At 35.7% G+C, this 14,115-nt stretch overlaps 1 protein-coding gene and 1 long non-coding RNA gene across 2 annotated transcripts; both read right to left on the bottom strand.

Moving 5' to 3' along the window:
• Window positions 1–5,493: 5,493 nt before the first annotated feature.
• LOC113334445 lies at window positions 5,494–7,148 on the bottom strand. The gene is made up of 2 exons (XR_003352801.1): window positions 6,309–7,148; window positions 5,494–6,138 (listed from the first exon to the last, which is right to left on the bottom strand). It is a non-coding gene; the product is annotated as an uncharacterized LOC113334445 (long non-coding RNA).
• Window positions 7,149–9,158: 2,010 nt separating this feature from the next.
• Window positions 9,159–13,263, bottom strand: LOC113334385 (40S ribosomal protein S12, mitochondrial-like). The gene is made up of 4 exons (XM_026580649.1): window positions 13,119–13,263; window positions 11,618–11,817; window positions 11,054–11,128; window positions 9,159–10,059 (listed from the first exon to the last, which is right to left on the bottom strand). Exons 1-4 carry the CDS (start codon window positions 13,123–13,125, stop codon window positions 9,547–9,549), a joined length of 795 nt encoding a protein of 264 aa, XP_026436434.1. The 5' UTR covers window positions 13,126–13,263; the 3' UTR covers window positions 9,159–9,546.
• Window positions 13,264–14,115: the final 852 nt, after the last annotated feature.

The following is a 14,115-nucleotide window of genomic DNA, read 5'->3' on the forward strand; positions in this document are numbered from 1 at the left end:
TGAAGTAATGAAATATTATGCAGAATGCAGAGTATTTTTCTAGGAATTCAATTGATGAATCTTGCGACTAGAAATAATTAATTGGTGGCTCTATACTAGCAGGCGTACTGTCTAGGAGCATTTAATTATTCGGGAATCGAGGTATGAGCTAGCTTAAGCATAACGCTCGATTTGAATGTGTATTCTGTAAAGTCAGGGAACATTGCGACGTCCTGAAGACGTAATGCTCTATACTAGTGAGTAATACATCTAGGAGACGTCGAACCATTTCGATTCTTTACAGAAGTGATTACTGAAATTTCTCAGTTAATGGAATATGATGTGGTCTTAGCTGAGAGACTGCATATATATGCTCTAAGAAGTAATATACTCGATCAAAGAATTTCGAAGATATTCTGAGAGGCAATACGCTCGATCAGAGGTGTGGCATGAGATTTCACGCTTTAATAAGAGATAACTCTCAATATTCATCTGACTGCTGGATCAGGGATATGTAAGGTTATGATTTTACCCTTTGTTAAAATCCACCATCAACAAAAGTAAATTACACAAACGTTAATTCCTATTTACTTGATAAGCAATCCTATTGTGTTTGCTTAAGTCCAAATCTTTTATCAAGTAAACATACTTCATTGTTGTATTGTCTCGATCTCGTATCCATAGATGATCACACGAAGTATGAACCGATTTGTTATATTGTCTCGACTCAGTCCATAGACAATCATTTTCGGAGAAAGGACTTACATGTGAAAAGTTTTAGATTGAGGTATATTTGGGTACCCTCGTCCTTTCACGGAGTGTGTTTGCAGTTACACTGGAACACTCACTTATTGATTTAGACAATGAGTCAGATGTGGTATACCTGTCTAAGTGACTATTTAATTGGGAAGGGATAAACAAGTAAGGTTTTGTGCCATGCGTATTAAATAAGTTCCTGATTCATAATTATAGCTATCTATGTCGACGTTATGGACATGATAAGTACTCTTAAGGGAATAAGAGATCTTACAGGTTATTTAAAATATGAATTTGAGATGAAAATACTGGGAAATCTCGATCTTATCTATGTTCTGAACTACAAGACCGAGCATATGGTATATTATTCCACCAATTTGCATATGTATATTGTCATGCAATTTAACAAGAACATGCATCCTTCTAGCACTCCCATGATTATTCGAGTTTCAAATGTACATAAATGACCAATTCGTCTAAAGGAAGATGACGAAGTTGTGTCGAGAGATGAACTTTCCTTATATAAGTATAATAGATGCATTATTGTACTTATCATAATGTACCCGACCAAATGTTACATTCTCAGTGAACTTGTTAGCTAGATATAGCTAAGAGCCAACGGAACGTCATTGGAATGGTATAGTGAATGTAATCATGTACATAAAAGTAACCATTTGAGATAAAAAAATTTAAGGCCTGCAAAGACATAAAAAGGAATGTTAACGAAAGTGCAATCTAAAGGTTGTTGATTATGAAAGAACAATAATCTCTTCTCCAACGAAAGTAATCAGAGGAAGATATGGTAGACTATTTTCTAAGTCATTACCGATATTCAGTTCGTAAAGTACATGACTAAAGGAACTGTATGGAACAACTCTGAAAGTAATCAGGGGGAGATGCCGACATGGGGGGGGGGGGTCCAAGGATATGATGTCGACGTATTTTACTTCGAAATTGAAGTTGTGTTGCACTCTATTTCCCTTCGATCGAGAATAGTTTTTCCCAAAGGGTTTTGTTACTCGACAAAGTTTTTAACGAGAAAATACTAAAAACATCAAGTATGTTGAACGTTGAAGACATAAACATCGCGTTGATATTACTGAAAATATATGATCAAAGAAACAAAACGCGATAGTCTGTTAAGTAAAGTAACTTCCAGAATCAACAACAGGGTCTTATAAACATTCAAGTCACCAAAGTAAAGTGTGATAAACTCCTTTTGACTGCATTATACTAATGAAAATTTTCTGACATCAGGGGGAGCATCTAATGGTGTGTTGAACTATTTTCCTTTCCGAGGTTGCTTTTTCCCACATGGTTTTGTTACTCGGCAAGGTTTTAATGAGGCAACATATTCGAGTCGAACTATGTTCTAAGTTTGCTTAATATTATACTCTTTTTCTTTAGTTCAGGTTTTGTCCCTCTGGGTTTTCCTGACGAAGTTTTAACGAGGCAATTAACTTGGACTCATCGGTCTCTGAAGATCGTACTGCATGTGATGAATTACATGTAAAGTACGAGACAACATGTGAAGAGTTGTACCAAGGTTTTGTCCCACTAGGTTTTCCTTGTCAAAATTTTAATGAGGCAATGGACTTCGGCACAAGTCATCAAGGAGGACGGCATTTTAAGAACTATATGTGAAGCATTATGTATAAAGTTTTGTTATTGAACCACACAAGGGGGAGTGTTACAGGGCCTACGGCCCATGGATGTGCGGTCCAACTAGATTCCTAGGGTTGTATATAAAGGAAACTATGTAATGCTTCTACCCTGATCTCCTAATAAGATTATTCTTCTCCTTCCTCTTATCTCTGCTTGTTTCATCTATATTTGTCCTTAAACAAATTATCTTTTTAGTTATAATTAAAATTAAATACAATGTACATTAATCCAGACACTATGGTTGATCCTTATAGTTTAAGGTTCGGTTTCGGACTTATACTATATACTAATTAAGTATATACCTTGTTTTCATCATCTTCTTGACATTCTCTTATATTATACCACACAAGGTATCAAACTTATAGGTTAATATCGAAAAGACTGCGGTGTACTTGGTACCCTTGTCATTTTGGCATGTTTATCATGTCTATTTTTATCCATCTATCTTTTCAACAAATTATGTAGCTTTTCTAGGGTTATTTTATAAATTCAATGGACATAACTTTTACATGGCAATTTACATCTGAAATTTATAGATTTGGTCATCAATAATTCTTCCCTATCATGTTTACATATCTGCGGGTAAAATTTCTTATTGTATTGTAGATCCTATAAGCTCACTTTTTAAATTCGAGATTAATAATCGTTATTTGATAACATAATCATGTAAATGTTGAATCTAAGTGTGCTATTAGATTGGAGTTTACTCAAACTCCTGCTGCTAAGATATAGCTGATTATTGTTAGATCTGTTACCTACATATAGTTTGTTATGTTGTGTAGTAAAAGCAACAGATGACAATACCGAAAGAATTTTACCATCTCGACCGGGTGTAACATTTCCAATGTGAACAACGACACCTACAACACTAACCAATTCACTAGATATGTCAACACATTATAACACCTATAATACATGCATGCCTTCAGTAGCTCCAGTTCTTATTGGCACATAATACACTTCTCACCACTCATTTTATCTTACACTTCTCATGTGCTCCTGGAACATACACACACTCATAATTCACACACTCTTTACGCCATCAGTTTTCCTTTTATGACACGCTCAGATGCAAGATTTGCTAAGTGCTATTTTCCGATCCTGTCAGGTAGTTGAACTTCTTTCAAATCCCTATAGAAGACGAATCCATTCAGGCTTGAACTCCGGCTTCTTACTAGGAAAACTCCTATAATATCGAGGTAAAAATATCCATAACTTAAGAAGTATTCACATATATGTGAACCCTTAGTATTTAGTGGAGTTAAAATCCACCATAGAGAAAAACCAAAAAATTAGTCCATCAGGTCCCTTACAGTCCGGATTTTCAAAAAAAAAACATTCACAAAAAATTCATCTAGCTATTCCACGACGGATAAAAAGAATTTTAGGTTGATTTCAAATGTTTGAAATTAACAACACTTGTAACTATTCTAATTTAGAAAGAAACGGTTGCCATTACCTAGGAATGGATATAATTATGTCAAACTGAAAAAGCAAAAGTCCTATCTAGTCGTTCAGTGGCCGGATGGAAAAAAAAAGTTTGTTGCATCCGGTTATTAAGTGACCATATGGAAGAAAAAAAGATAAAAACAAAAAATACATGTCCGACTAGCCTATTGTAGCGCCCCTAAGCTAGTAGCTGACTAATCCAACATATTAACAAAATAAAAAAGCACTAAGAAATCTAAATCATATACTTGAACATTTAATTAAAAAATCTGCTACAGAACTTAACCTAAAACTAACCCCTCTCTGAATTATATACAAGAACTCCTCTCAAATGATACATATACAATAGTCATTTGGTTTCCAAACATAATAAATATAGTAGAAGTTAACTAATTAACGAAGTCAGCTCCTCGAAGCTTCCGCTGCGCAACTCTGATCTATCTCTGAAACTGAAAGTGGGAATGGGTGAGCACATCATATCTAAAAGAGATGCCCGTAGGAATAACATTTAACTTTCAAGTAATCATTGGCATGAATTTGGAAAACAATACATGTTTTCCCAAACGTTAAAAGACAACCAAACCACTGAAATAAACAATCATGTATATGGACCTAAACTCCTTCTTTAGTTTCTGCGGTGACATTTACACACCTGATAACTTTCTGTAGTGACATTTACACACCGTAATATGATGGCCATTAAAAACCACCTAGATAGTCTGTGGGTGAATGTATACACCCGTAATATTGATGCCAATTCCCCACCGATAAAGCACAAAAGTAAAATAACGAAGGAGCGTATCCGATATACCATAGTTGGAAATTCTCATTTCCCAAAGACAATCATAAAGACAAACAAAGCATTACAATTCCTTTCCAAACAATGGAAAGATTAAAAGAATCAACAGTATTTTCGGAATTTAAAATAAACAATGCATGGAATACACAATTAGGCAATGCATGAGTTTGTTAAACGAAGACTTTTATAAAAGAAACAACACAATGGTTACAAAAGAGTTAAAATATTCCCACCTCTTTTGATGACAAACCACGCCTACCTCGAGATCCACGATCCACCGGCTCATCCTTTGAATCGATTGTTGTTAATAACTAACTGTTAATTACACAAGAACTCTAAGAATCTAGTCACAATGGCTCACACAAGAAACATACAAGTCTATCTAATGGTTCTAAGCCCATTTATGGTTCTACACTTTTTCATTCTCTATCTTAAGCATAAATAAGGTTTACTAATTGAATTTGGTTTGTATCTAAAGTCCACTAGCTAAATCCCATGAATATGTACGACTTTGTAGAAGGAACCAAAGGCTAAATCAGACCATAAGGGTCTGATATATGCTCATTAGGAAAACTGGCTATAAGCCCAAGCTCACTAAAAATGCTCATTAAGCTAAGGTCCAGTCCATCTGAGACTAACGGTCAAACCAGTCACGGGTCAACTAACAGTCAATGTCTAAGTCCAGTCAAGGTCTAAGTCAACGGTTTGGTCATTCGAGTCAACTCAGTGAGTTGAACCTGGTTTAGACTGAGTTAACTCAGTCAGATGATTTAAGTCAGGAGAGCCAGTTAAGGCAAGTCTGGGATGACTAACAAGCCTAACTGCCTAAGCCTCAAGAACAGAAGTTCATACAATTACTAAACATTTCATCCATTCAAATAAACTACAAATTTCAATTACAAACTATGCCTACCTGCAATTGCAGCTCTTCCAAGCTTTCACTGCTAGCACTAACTACAGTCCTACAACTCCCATTATCAATCCCTTTCTCACAACACATCAATTCTAATCAACCCCATCTCCACACTCAGCAGAACCCATCAACAGTTCTTGTATGCCGCGCACACATTCATATCAGCAGCATCACAACCATTGCCATCTCATCAACAAGCCATGACATCTCCACCTGTAGTTTCAGCTCCACTGCTATCTCAACTCTTAACTGATTCATATTCATCAGCTACCATACTTATCTCAACTAAATCACTCTTCCATCTATAGCTCATACACTTAGACCCAAATCCATACTCTGCCAATTAAACAACTTGCACTACTCACTCAGTTCCATCCAACAAGAATATTTACACATTCATCCCTATAACTCATACCACCAGACTTCACTACACCATATTACCAGAATCTACAACTCGGAACTTAACAATCCTTCACCAGCAGCAAATCTCAGTTCATACTCCTCGTACCATTCTTTCATCCATAAGCTGTAAATCCCATTTTAATAACACCAATACAACATTCCACCAACACATTCCCTGTAACAACATCAACACCAGTTCAAATATATTTCCTAATCATTCATCTAACTCCATATCAATCACAACAACAACTCATTCTTCTCAGATGAAACTTAAATTTCAGATAACATTCATCCATGGCTCAATAATTGAACAACTCCACTGAATTGACTAAGCAAAACAATTACCTTTGATTATCTGGCTCAGGCAATTGAGATCAAAACCTCTACATCACATAATTGAGCAAACCATCTCCACCAGCCTCATTAACCGCATCAGTTCTCAAGGAACTCCAATTTAATTCCCAAATCAAGCCTCTTCTTTTCTTACTCAAGCTTAAGACATCAATCGACTCTTCATGTCAACAAAACCCAAAACTAGATTACCTTCCATTTTTCCTGAGTTTGAATCAACATCTGAATCAGCACCAATAACAACTCCATCACCTTATCAAATCAAATTTCTTCATCACCATCCTCTATGCTCAGTAACTCCAATTCCATTCCCAATTCTCAACACAAGAACCCTAATTCTAATTTGGTGAAGAACATGAGGAACTGAAATCAAAATTAAACTCATGCAAACATTACTACCTCATTCCTGATCAAAACCGATCTCAAATCTCACCTTTAAACCATCAATTTCAACTCCAAATGCATCTTTCAATTTCTTCAAGAAACCCTAATTTATTCACAGACGTCAAACAATCCTACAGCTTCAATCAAACATCAACCTTTCCTTCTTCATCCACCTAAAGCTGTATTCTTCATCTCTTGATCTTAAACTCATTATCATTTTCACCTTCATCAATTTACAGAGGAATCCTAAACTCAGTTCATCTCCGATTCGAATTTGAATCAACAACAAACACCATCACCATCCCCACCGACTACTAAATATCTTCTCCATCTTCTGCTGAACGCAGAACTTCACTTGATTCTCAAACTCATTTCTCAAATTCGCAGAAGAAGAAGAACATGACGAAGAGAAACATAAAGAGAAAGAAGAAAAGAGAATAGAAGAAGAAATAGAAATTGAAAGTCTTCTCTCGAGTCGACACGTTTTGGTGACAAGGCTAGCGTCCCATGATAAAAGAACCATTCAATTGATATGGGCAGCCACCACGTGTCTGTGTTGCATCGATAGCGTTTTTCCGAGAAATGATGATTTTACCCTTCGTACATATCTGAAGATATCTTCTTTATCCGGTATCCGAATGACACAGTCGAGTAGTCCATTCCACGTAACTTTTCGAGATATATCTAACAATACTAGTTTCATATCTAAATCGTTGTTGGATTAATTTTTATTAATTTAAATCTATATTATCTAATTGAGTCATTAGCGGCTTAATCGTTTCTTGACTAGTCTAATAGCGTTGACGAGCTTGAGGCTCGTTACACCTATGAACGGTAGTGACCCTTCAAATTTGTGGAGTAGCATGTGGACTTCACAAACATATGGATGATAAATTCATACATAGTAGCGTTTTTTAGTCCATAAGTTGCGGACCATCACAAAGATGTGGACGACTTTCTTTCCCATAGAACCCCTTAGTACATGTAGGGACAAATTAATAGTAGAATCTACTATTTAGTCCTAGAAATAGTAAAATAGTATTAGTTTGGTCTTGTTGACCTAGTCAACTGTCTCTGTTTTTTTTTTAAAATATATATTCTTGTTTGGTCCTTAGGTGGATAATACCCACGCGGAATTAAGTCATGGATGATGTAATTGTCGTTGATAGTGACAGAAATACCCTTTTGAGTAGATATATATAGAAAAAATCAAAAGAAAATATCTTATTTTCAGATTCACTTTCTCTCTCTTCTTTAGTTTCAAATCTAGTTTCTATCTCATCCGAATTTCTTTCTCTGCTGCTGTTTAATTTGATATTGAGATGAAGATTTTTTACAGAGATCGGTATAATTTTATTTTAATACAAAGATTGAGATGAAGATTTTCCTCTCAATTTTCTTATTTCTGTTGCTTCTATTGAAGATGATGAAAATGATAAATATGATGAAGACGATATTGCTGTTGCTGTTGAAGAAAAAGATGTTGTTGTTGCTGTTGAAGACGACGAAGATGATGAAGATGTTGTTGTTGAAGACGACAAAAATGTTGTTGGTGTTGAAGACGACGAAAATGTTGATGTTGTTGAAGACGATGATGTTGTTGTTGTTGTTTGAAGACAATGATGTATGTTTGGTATTATGATAAAGAATGAACTGATTTCGTGTAGATCTATGTTTGTTTTCATCATTTTTTTTGTTCTTCGGATTTGATTTTGATGATCTATGTTGTGTGTTCGTCTTTACGAATGAACTCTGTCTTTTGTTCATAATAATGAACTTTGATTAGATGTTCATTTGAAAGAATGAACTATGATTTTTGTTCATTATAATGAACTTTGATTAGGTGTTCATTCGAAAGAATGAACTCTGTTTTTATTCATGGTAGTGGAATTTTTGTTGTGTGTTCATTTGAAAGAATGAACTCTGTTTTCTTATAGGTTTTATTAGGTGTTCATTTAAAAGAATGAACTCTTGTTTTTGGTCATAATAGTGGAGTTTTTGTTGTGTGTTCATTTGAAAGAATGAACTCTGTTTTCATATAGGTTTTATTAGGCGTTCACTTGAAAGAATGAACTCTTGTTTTTGTTCTTAATTATGGAGTTTTTGTTGTGTGTTACTTTGAAAGAATGAACTCTGATTTTTTGTTCTTAATAACAATTTTTTTATAGAATATAATGAAGTTCACATAATATAATGAAGTGTAGAGTTTTCATGAAACAGAATGACATGAAATCTACAAAAAGCCTGATAGTTCGTCAAACAGAATGAACTGTTACAAAAAAATAAGTAGAAATTAATACGTATGGGTATTTTTGTCCGTTTTATATTTTCAAGTAATTATGGAGCAAACATACTTTAGATTACCTAAAAAAAGGATCAAACGATTATTTTCCCAAATTAATATTTGTTTGGGTTTGGCTAAGTTTCACAGTGTTGAGAAGAAAAAGAACAATCTTACTGTACTTAATAATAACCCAATTTGGTGTTTCTATTTATCATTGGAATGTTTACACTCTTATGATCTGAAAAGAAAATAAAGAAAATTTAAATGACTATTAATACCAGAAGTCCGCAAACGGTAATCCAAACTACATTGACAAAAAATCTCAATGTTTGTACAGAAGGTAGGCAAAGCTGTTGAGTTTGACCTCGCTACCCGCTGTATTGATTGCAAACTACATAAAAGTCGGCAATAGAAACCTTAATATATAAAGAAGAAGCCATATTTCTAGGAAGAACTGGCTTTGAGCCAATCATCTCGATTGCTAACAAGTGAGTTATTCCTCTACCTTTACGGATCTTGCCAGTCAAAGAAGTTAGCACAGTTCATGAGATAAGCATCTTTCACTCATTTTGATTTAGGTTTCTCCGCACCATACTTGGATCGACCTCTTCTACGGTCTGGAATTCCCAGCAAGTCCTTCACTCCTCGAATGCAATGGAATTTCACACCTGGCAAATCTTTGACTCTACCTCCTCTAACTAGGACCATGGAATGTTCTTGTAAGTTATGCCCCTCACCGGGGATGTAAGAGAATACGTCTTGTTTATTGCTCAAGCGTACTTTGGCTATCTTACGTAAGGCTGAATTTGGTTTTTTAGGTGTTCTTGTTGAAACACGAAGGCATACTCCTTGCTTCTGGGGACATTTATCCAAAGCTCGATTACGGTCAGTTCGCTGTTTCTTTGCTCTCCCTTGACGAATCAATTGATGATGAGTAGCAAAGGAGGCACACTGGACATGACGAGATGCCACGTCCCCAAATGCACTAAAACCCGTAGGCCCTTTTGGAAAAGCGTGACGACCTGGAGGCCTCATCAAAGCAAATCCTATAGGTGGTGGGTAACTTGATGCTGTTACCTGAAAGGTTCAAATTTAATAACAAAATAAGAGCTCGATAGTTGATTACTTTCAAACTCAGGTCATGATACCAAGACCCAGCGACTTCACCATTCTACTAAGAGATTTCCGCGTCACCCTAGGGCAATGAATCAATAACAAAAACTGAAACAGATGAAGTTTAAGTGTTTAACAGATAAGAGATGGAAGAATCACCTCTGAATCTACATACTAATATTGCTGCTCCAGCAGCTATGAGAGAATGGGATTTCTCATGAACTGACTAAGTTTTTCATGAGAATCAATTTCCCAAAACAGAAAAACGAAGTCACTAACTACAATTTTCATGTTCGACTTGTTGGCTCTAAACATACAGGCAACTTATCATAGTGTACTCTGTAACAACCTGCATAACTTAGCTAGTTAGGCTGAAAGACATCTTCGGCATTGCCTTAATATCTACGCTAATCGTTGTCCCAACCTAAGAACCTCGTAATTACCATTTACCAGTTGTCCAATGACTCCAAATGACCTTTTGCTATGTGTACAAGGAACGAAAAATAAATCCAAAATCCCTGAATGTATAAAGCCAATGAACAAATCGAGCCCTTCTAGGTGAACTGATCTAATAGTTAATGATCATCGCCTCATCGGTGTAAAGTGCCACACCCAGCTAGTTCAAAAGCCTGCAGCAGGTCTGAAATCTGTCTCAACCTGTGTTCTATTATGTAATTGGTCTATGTCTAGAGTAAGTTGCATCAGAATTTTTGACATTTACTACGTGCATATATCTAGTTAGTGATAAACAATGTCCATTTCTTCTTCCCTTATGAACCAAGCCCGTATTTTTCATACCTTCTCATGCACACAACCGTAAGATTTTGACTGAAACAGTTGCAGACTTAAACTTTTAAAAAATTGAATGATATCTGAACCACGGTGCTGACCATAAATAAACATAAAAAGAGTCTTAAGAAAAAATATTTAATGAAACATCTGCAAGCGGTTTTCATACCTTGGAAGTGAGTTCCAGTTTCTCAAGAGCACTCACGATTGCTAGAACCCTGAAGTTAGACTTAGGACACGCCTCCTGTTTATACAACAATTAAGACAGCCATTAATAAAACGAAAAAAGTCGAGGAATGGCCTGATCAGACCCCTATAAAGAGGTCGGTCGGAATGTTTTTTCTTGACCAAAACTAGTCATTTGCCTTGCCTGCAGATCCAAGGCAAAAATACACAAGAGGCCCAAAAGGAACACGTCGTGAAAAGAAGCCTAAGAACGTGGCAGCGTGCACGATTGAGGATTGAACTGGGAGAGGCAAACTATGCTCTATCCCTAGATGATACAATCTACTCTAATCTTCAGACCTTCTACCAACTAGAGTAAATAATTTGCATTGGGAGACATACCAATCATGCAGTCATGAGTCAATGATCCAATCGGGTCTTAAGAGACAAAGATGTATAAAAAGTTGTAGTTTTTCAAACAAGTTTGCTGTACAACTTCTACACAATAATATGCAATTAAGGCAGAAGCAAGAGAAAACAACTTGATTTGTATTTAGCATGTGCATACCTGATTATGACCCATTGCTGATGGTAGACAACAGATCACACGCGAATCAGATTTCTGTGCATCTTTTGCCACACTACTTGAACATGAAAAAGGATATCCAGAAACACTTCTTTCTAGTTTGAATATGTTATTCTGTACCGCATGTCTGTAATAATTTCCTTGTTTGAGCAAGGGGTCGCGCATCCGGCAAAAAGCATTCCCTGTTTAAAGTACGGCTGACTTGTAAATTTAAAAATGCAGAAAGGGGAATGAAAATTACATCACCAATGTAGAAAGTGTAATAAAGGAAAAAGAAGTTGTTCCTGCTGACCAGCTTCATCAAAATTTTGCTAGCATGTTATAGAAGGCTATTGAGGGCATCGTTTGGGTTATGTGTTATTATAAGCACTGAACTATTTATATGGCTACTAACTACTAAGACTGATCTTGAGTTTAAACCAACAATCAGGGTTTTAAATTTTTTAAGTCTTTGTTTTAAGAGACAACGAGAATGTGCTAAATAATATTACCACTAAACTATTTCACGACTACTAAAACAAGTCTACAGTTCCAAACAACATTATAAATTCCAGAGCTATTCAATGCTCACTTTGTAGGAGATCGAACTCCTTCAATCTATAAAGATTTCTTTCCACCCATTAAAACATTGTAATTCTGCTGAGAATGTAACAAGGATACGAGAACGAGTATCGATAACAGACACAGGTACATGGTGACCAATAAAGCAGCCTCAAAACTACACACTATATAATTCAGTTGAGATCCTTTATCTCGGTGAACAAATCAATGGTATCAACATAAAGTTCACATCCAAATGCTTGGAGACCATTGTGTTCCATGATTCCAAAGTTCTATCCGCCGTATAATCAAACGTTTAGCAGACGTAATACTCCTCTTTTACTATAATTCAACATCATCGAAATTCACTGCAAATTTCTTTCACTGACCATATATTTTAGTTTTCTCATACCCGCTACTAATAACGCTAAAACACATATTCTCCTTAACAGGCATCGAATGAAAATGTTTGATTGCATTTCCAAGCTTCAGAATCCTAAGGAGAAGTTTCAACAAGGGCATGATCCTTCTAACATTTCAATGTACACTAAATTAAATTTGGTTTGAATTTCCTTCAATGCAGGAATTGAGTATGTAAAAGTATCAGCATTTAAACCGTTTCTACCAATTAAACCCTCATAATTCCACTGACAAAGTAACAACATTACGGGTACTAGTGCCGGAACTCCAACACACTGGCCTCAAAACTACACACCAGGGTACATGGTGTTGAACACAGCCTAGAACGAAGTAAATCACATTTCATACCTCATAAGCAAAATTAATCACTTCAAATTCGTATCCTTCAGAGTTTTCATGATTCCCTAAACAATAATGAAGATTGCAGTGACATTCCAAACGAACAAATCTAATCACTCAATCTAGGATAATAATAATACATACATCATCGAACTTCATGGTCTAAAGAGTAAGAACAACTGACCTAACATTTTGTGTCCTTCAACAAGAAGCAGAGATCCTGGAGATAGGCTTCCTCGAGTTGTTAGATCTCTTTATGATACGGATTTTCTAGTATAAGTGAGGAACAAGGGATCTACAGTTCGGAAGGGTTTTAGTTGAGAGGGACAAGAGTGCCCTAAAATGAGTCGACTCGATTTTGTAATTCGTGTATTAGGAAAAGTCACGTATAGTCAAGTCAATGATATTGACTTGACTTTGTCTGTCTGTTTGGTTTAAATACCTCTCCCATGTGTTAGTGTAAACTACCTGATCAGTACCTTTTAATAATACTTTTCCTTCACGTTCATCTCTTCGTATGGTATCAGACGATTCAGACCACACCATGACATTTTTGTTATCATTACACCAACTGTTGTTCTAGATGTTAGAGGATCAAACAACGACACACCATCACGAATAAAACATCTTTTAGCCTTAGCAACACGAGTGTCACAAGGCTTGCAATCCAACATTTTCCAAAAGTATATTTTTGTGGAGTTAGAAAAATAGCATCTGAAGATCCAGGAGATTCGATTCCAAGAAAAAAATGTAAATCCGCTAAAGGCTTCATAGCAAATTTCTTGCTAAAAGCTTGTATCAAATTATTAACAAGAATATCAGAACTTCCTGTTAGAAGAATATCATCCACATACAATACTAACACCAGCATGTCTGACTCGGTGATATAGATAAATATAGAATGATCATTCTTTGATTTGGTAAAACCATACTGAAGAAGAAAGAAACTAAATCTGTGGAACCAGGCCCTTGGAGCCTGTTTTAAACCATACAAGGACTTCTTCAAATGACAAATATGATTTGGAAAATCTGGATTAGTGAACCCTAGAGGTTGTTTCATATATACATTCTCAGATAAGTGTCATGATGTAAAGCATTGGACACATCAAGTTGTTTCACTAGCCAGTTATGATTGACTGCTAAAGTTAAAACAACTCTAACAGTTGTGGACTTAACTAGAC

Source organism: Papaver somniferum, unplaced genomic scaffold (assembly GCF_003573695.1).
Source record: "Papaver somniferum cultivar HN1 unplaced genomic scaffold, ASM357369v1 unplaced-scaffold_137, whole genome shotgun sequence".
Taxonomy (NCBI): domain Eukaryota; kingdom Viridiplantae; phylum Streptophyta; class Magnoliopsida; order Ranunculales; family Papaveraceae; genus Papaver; species Papaver somniferum.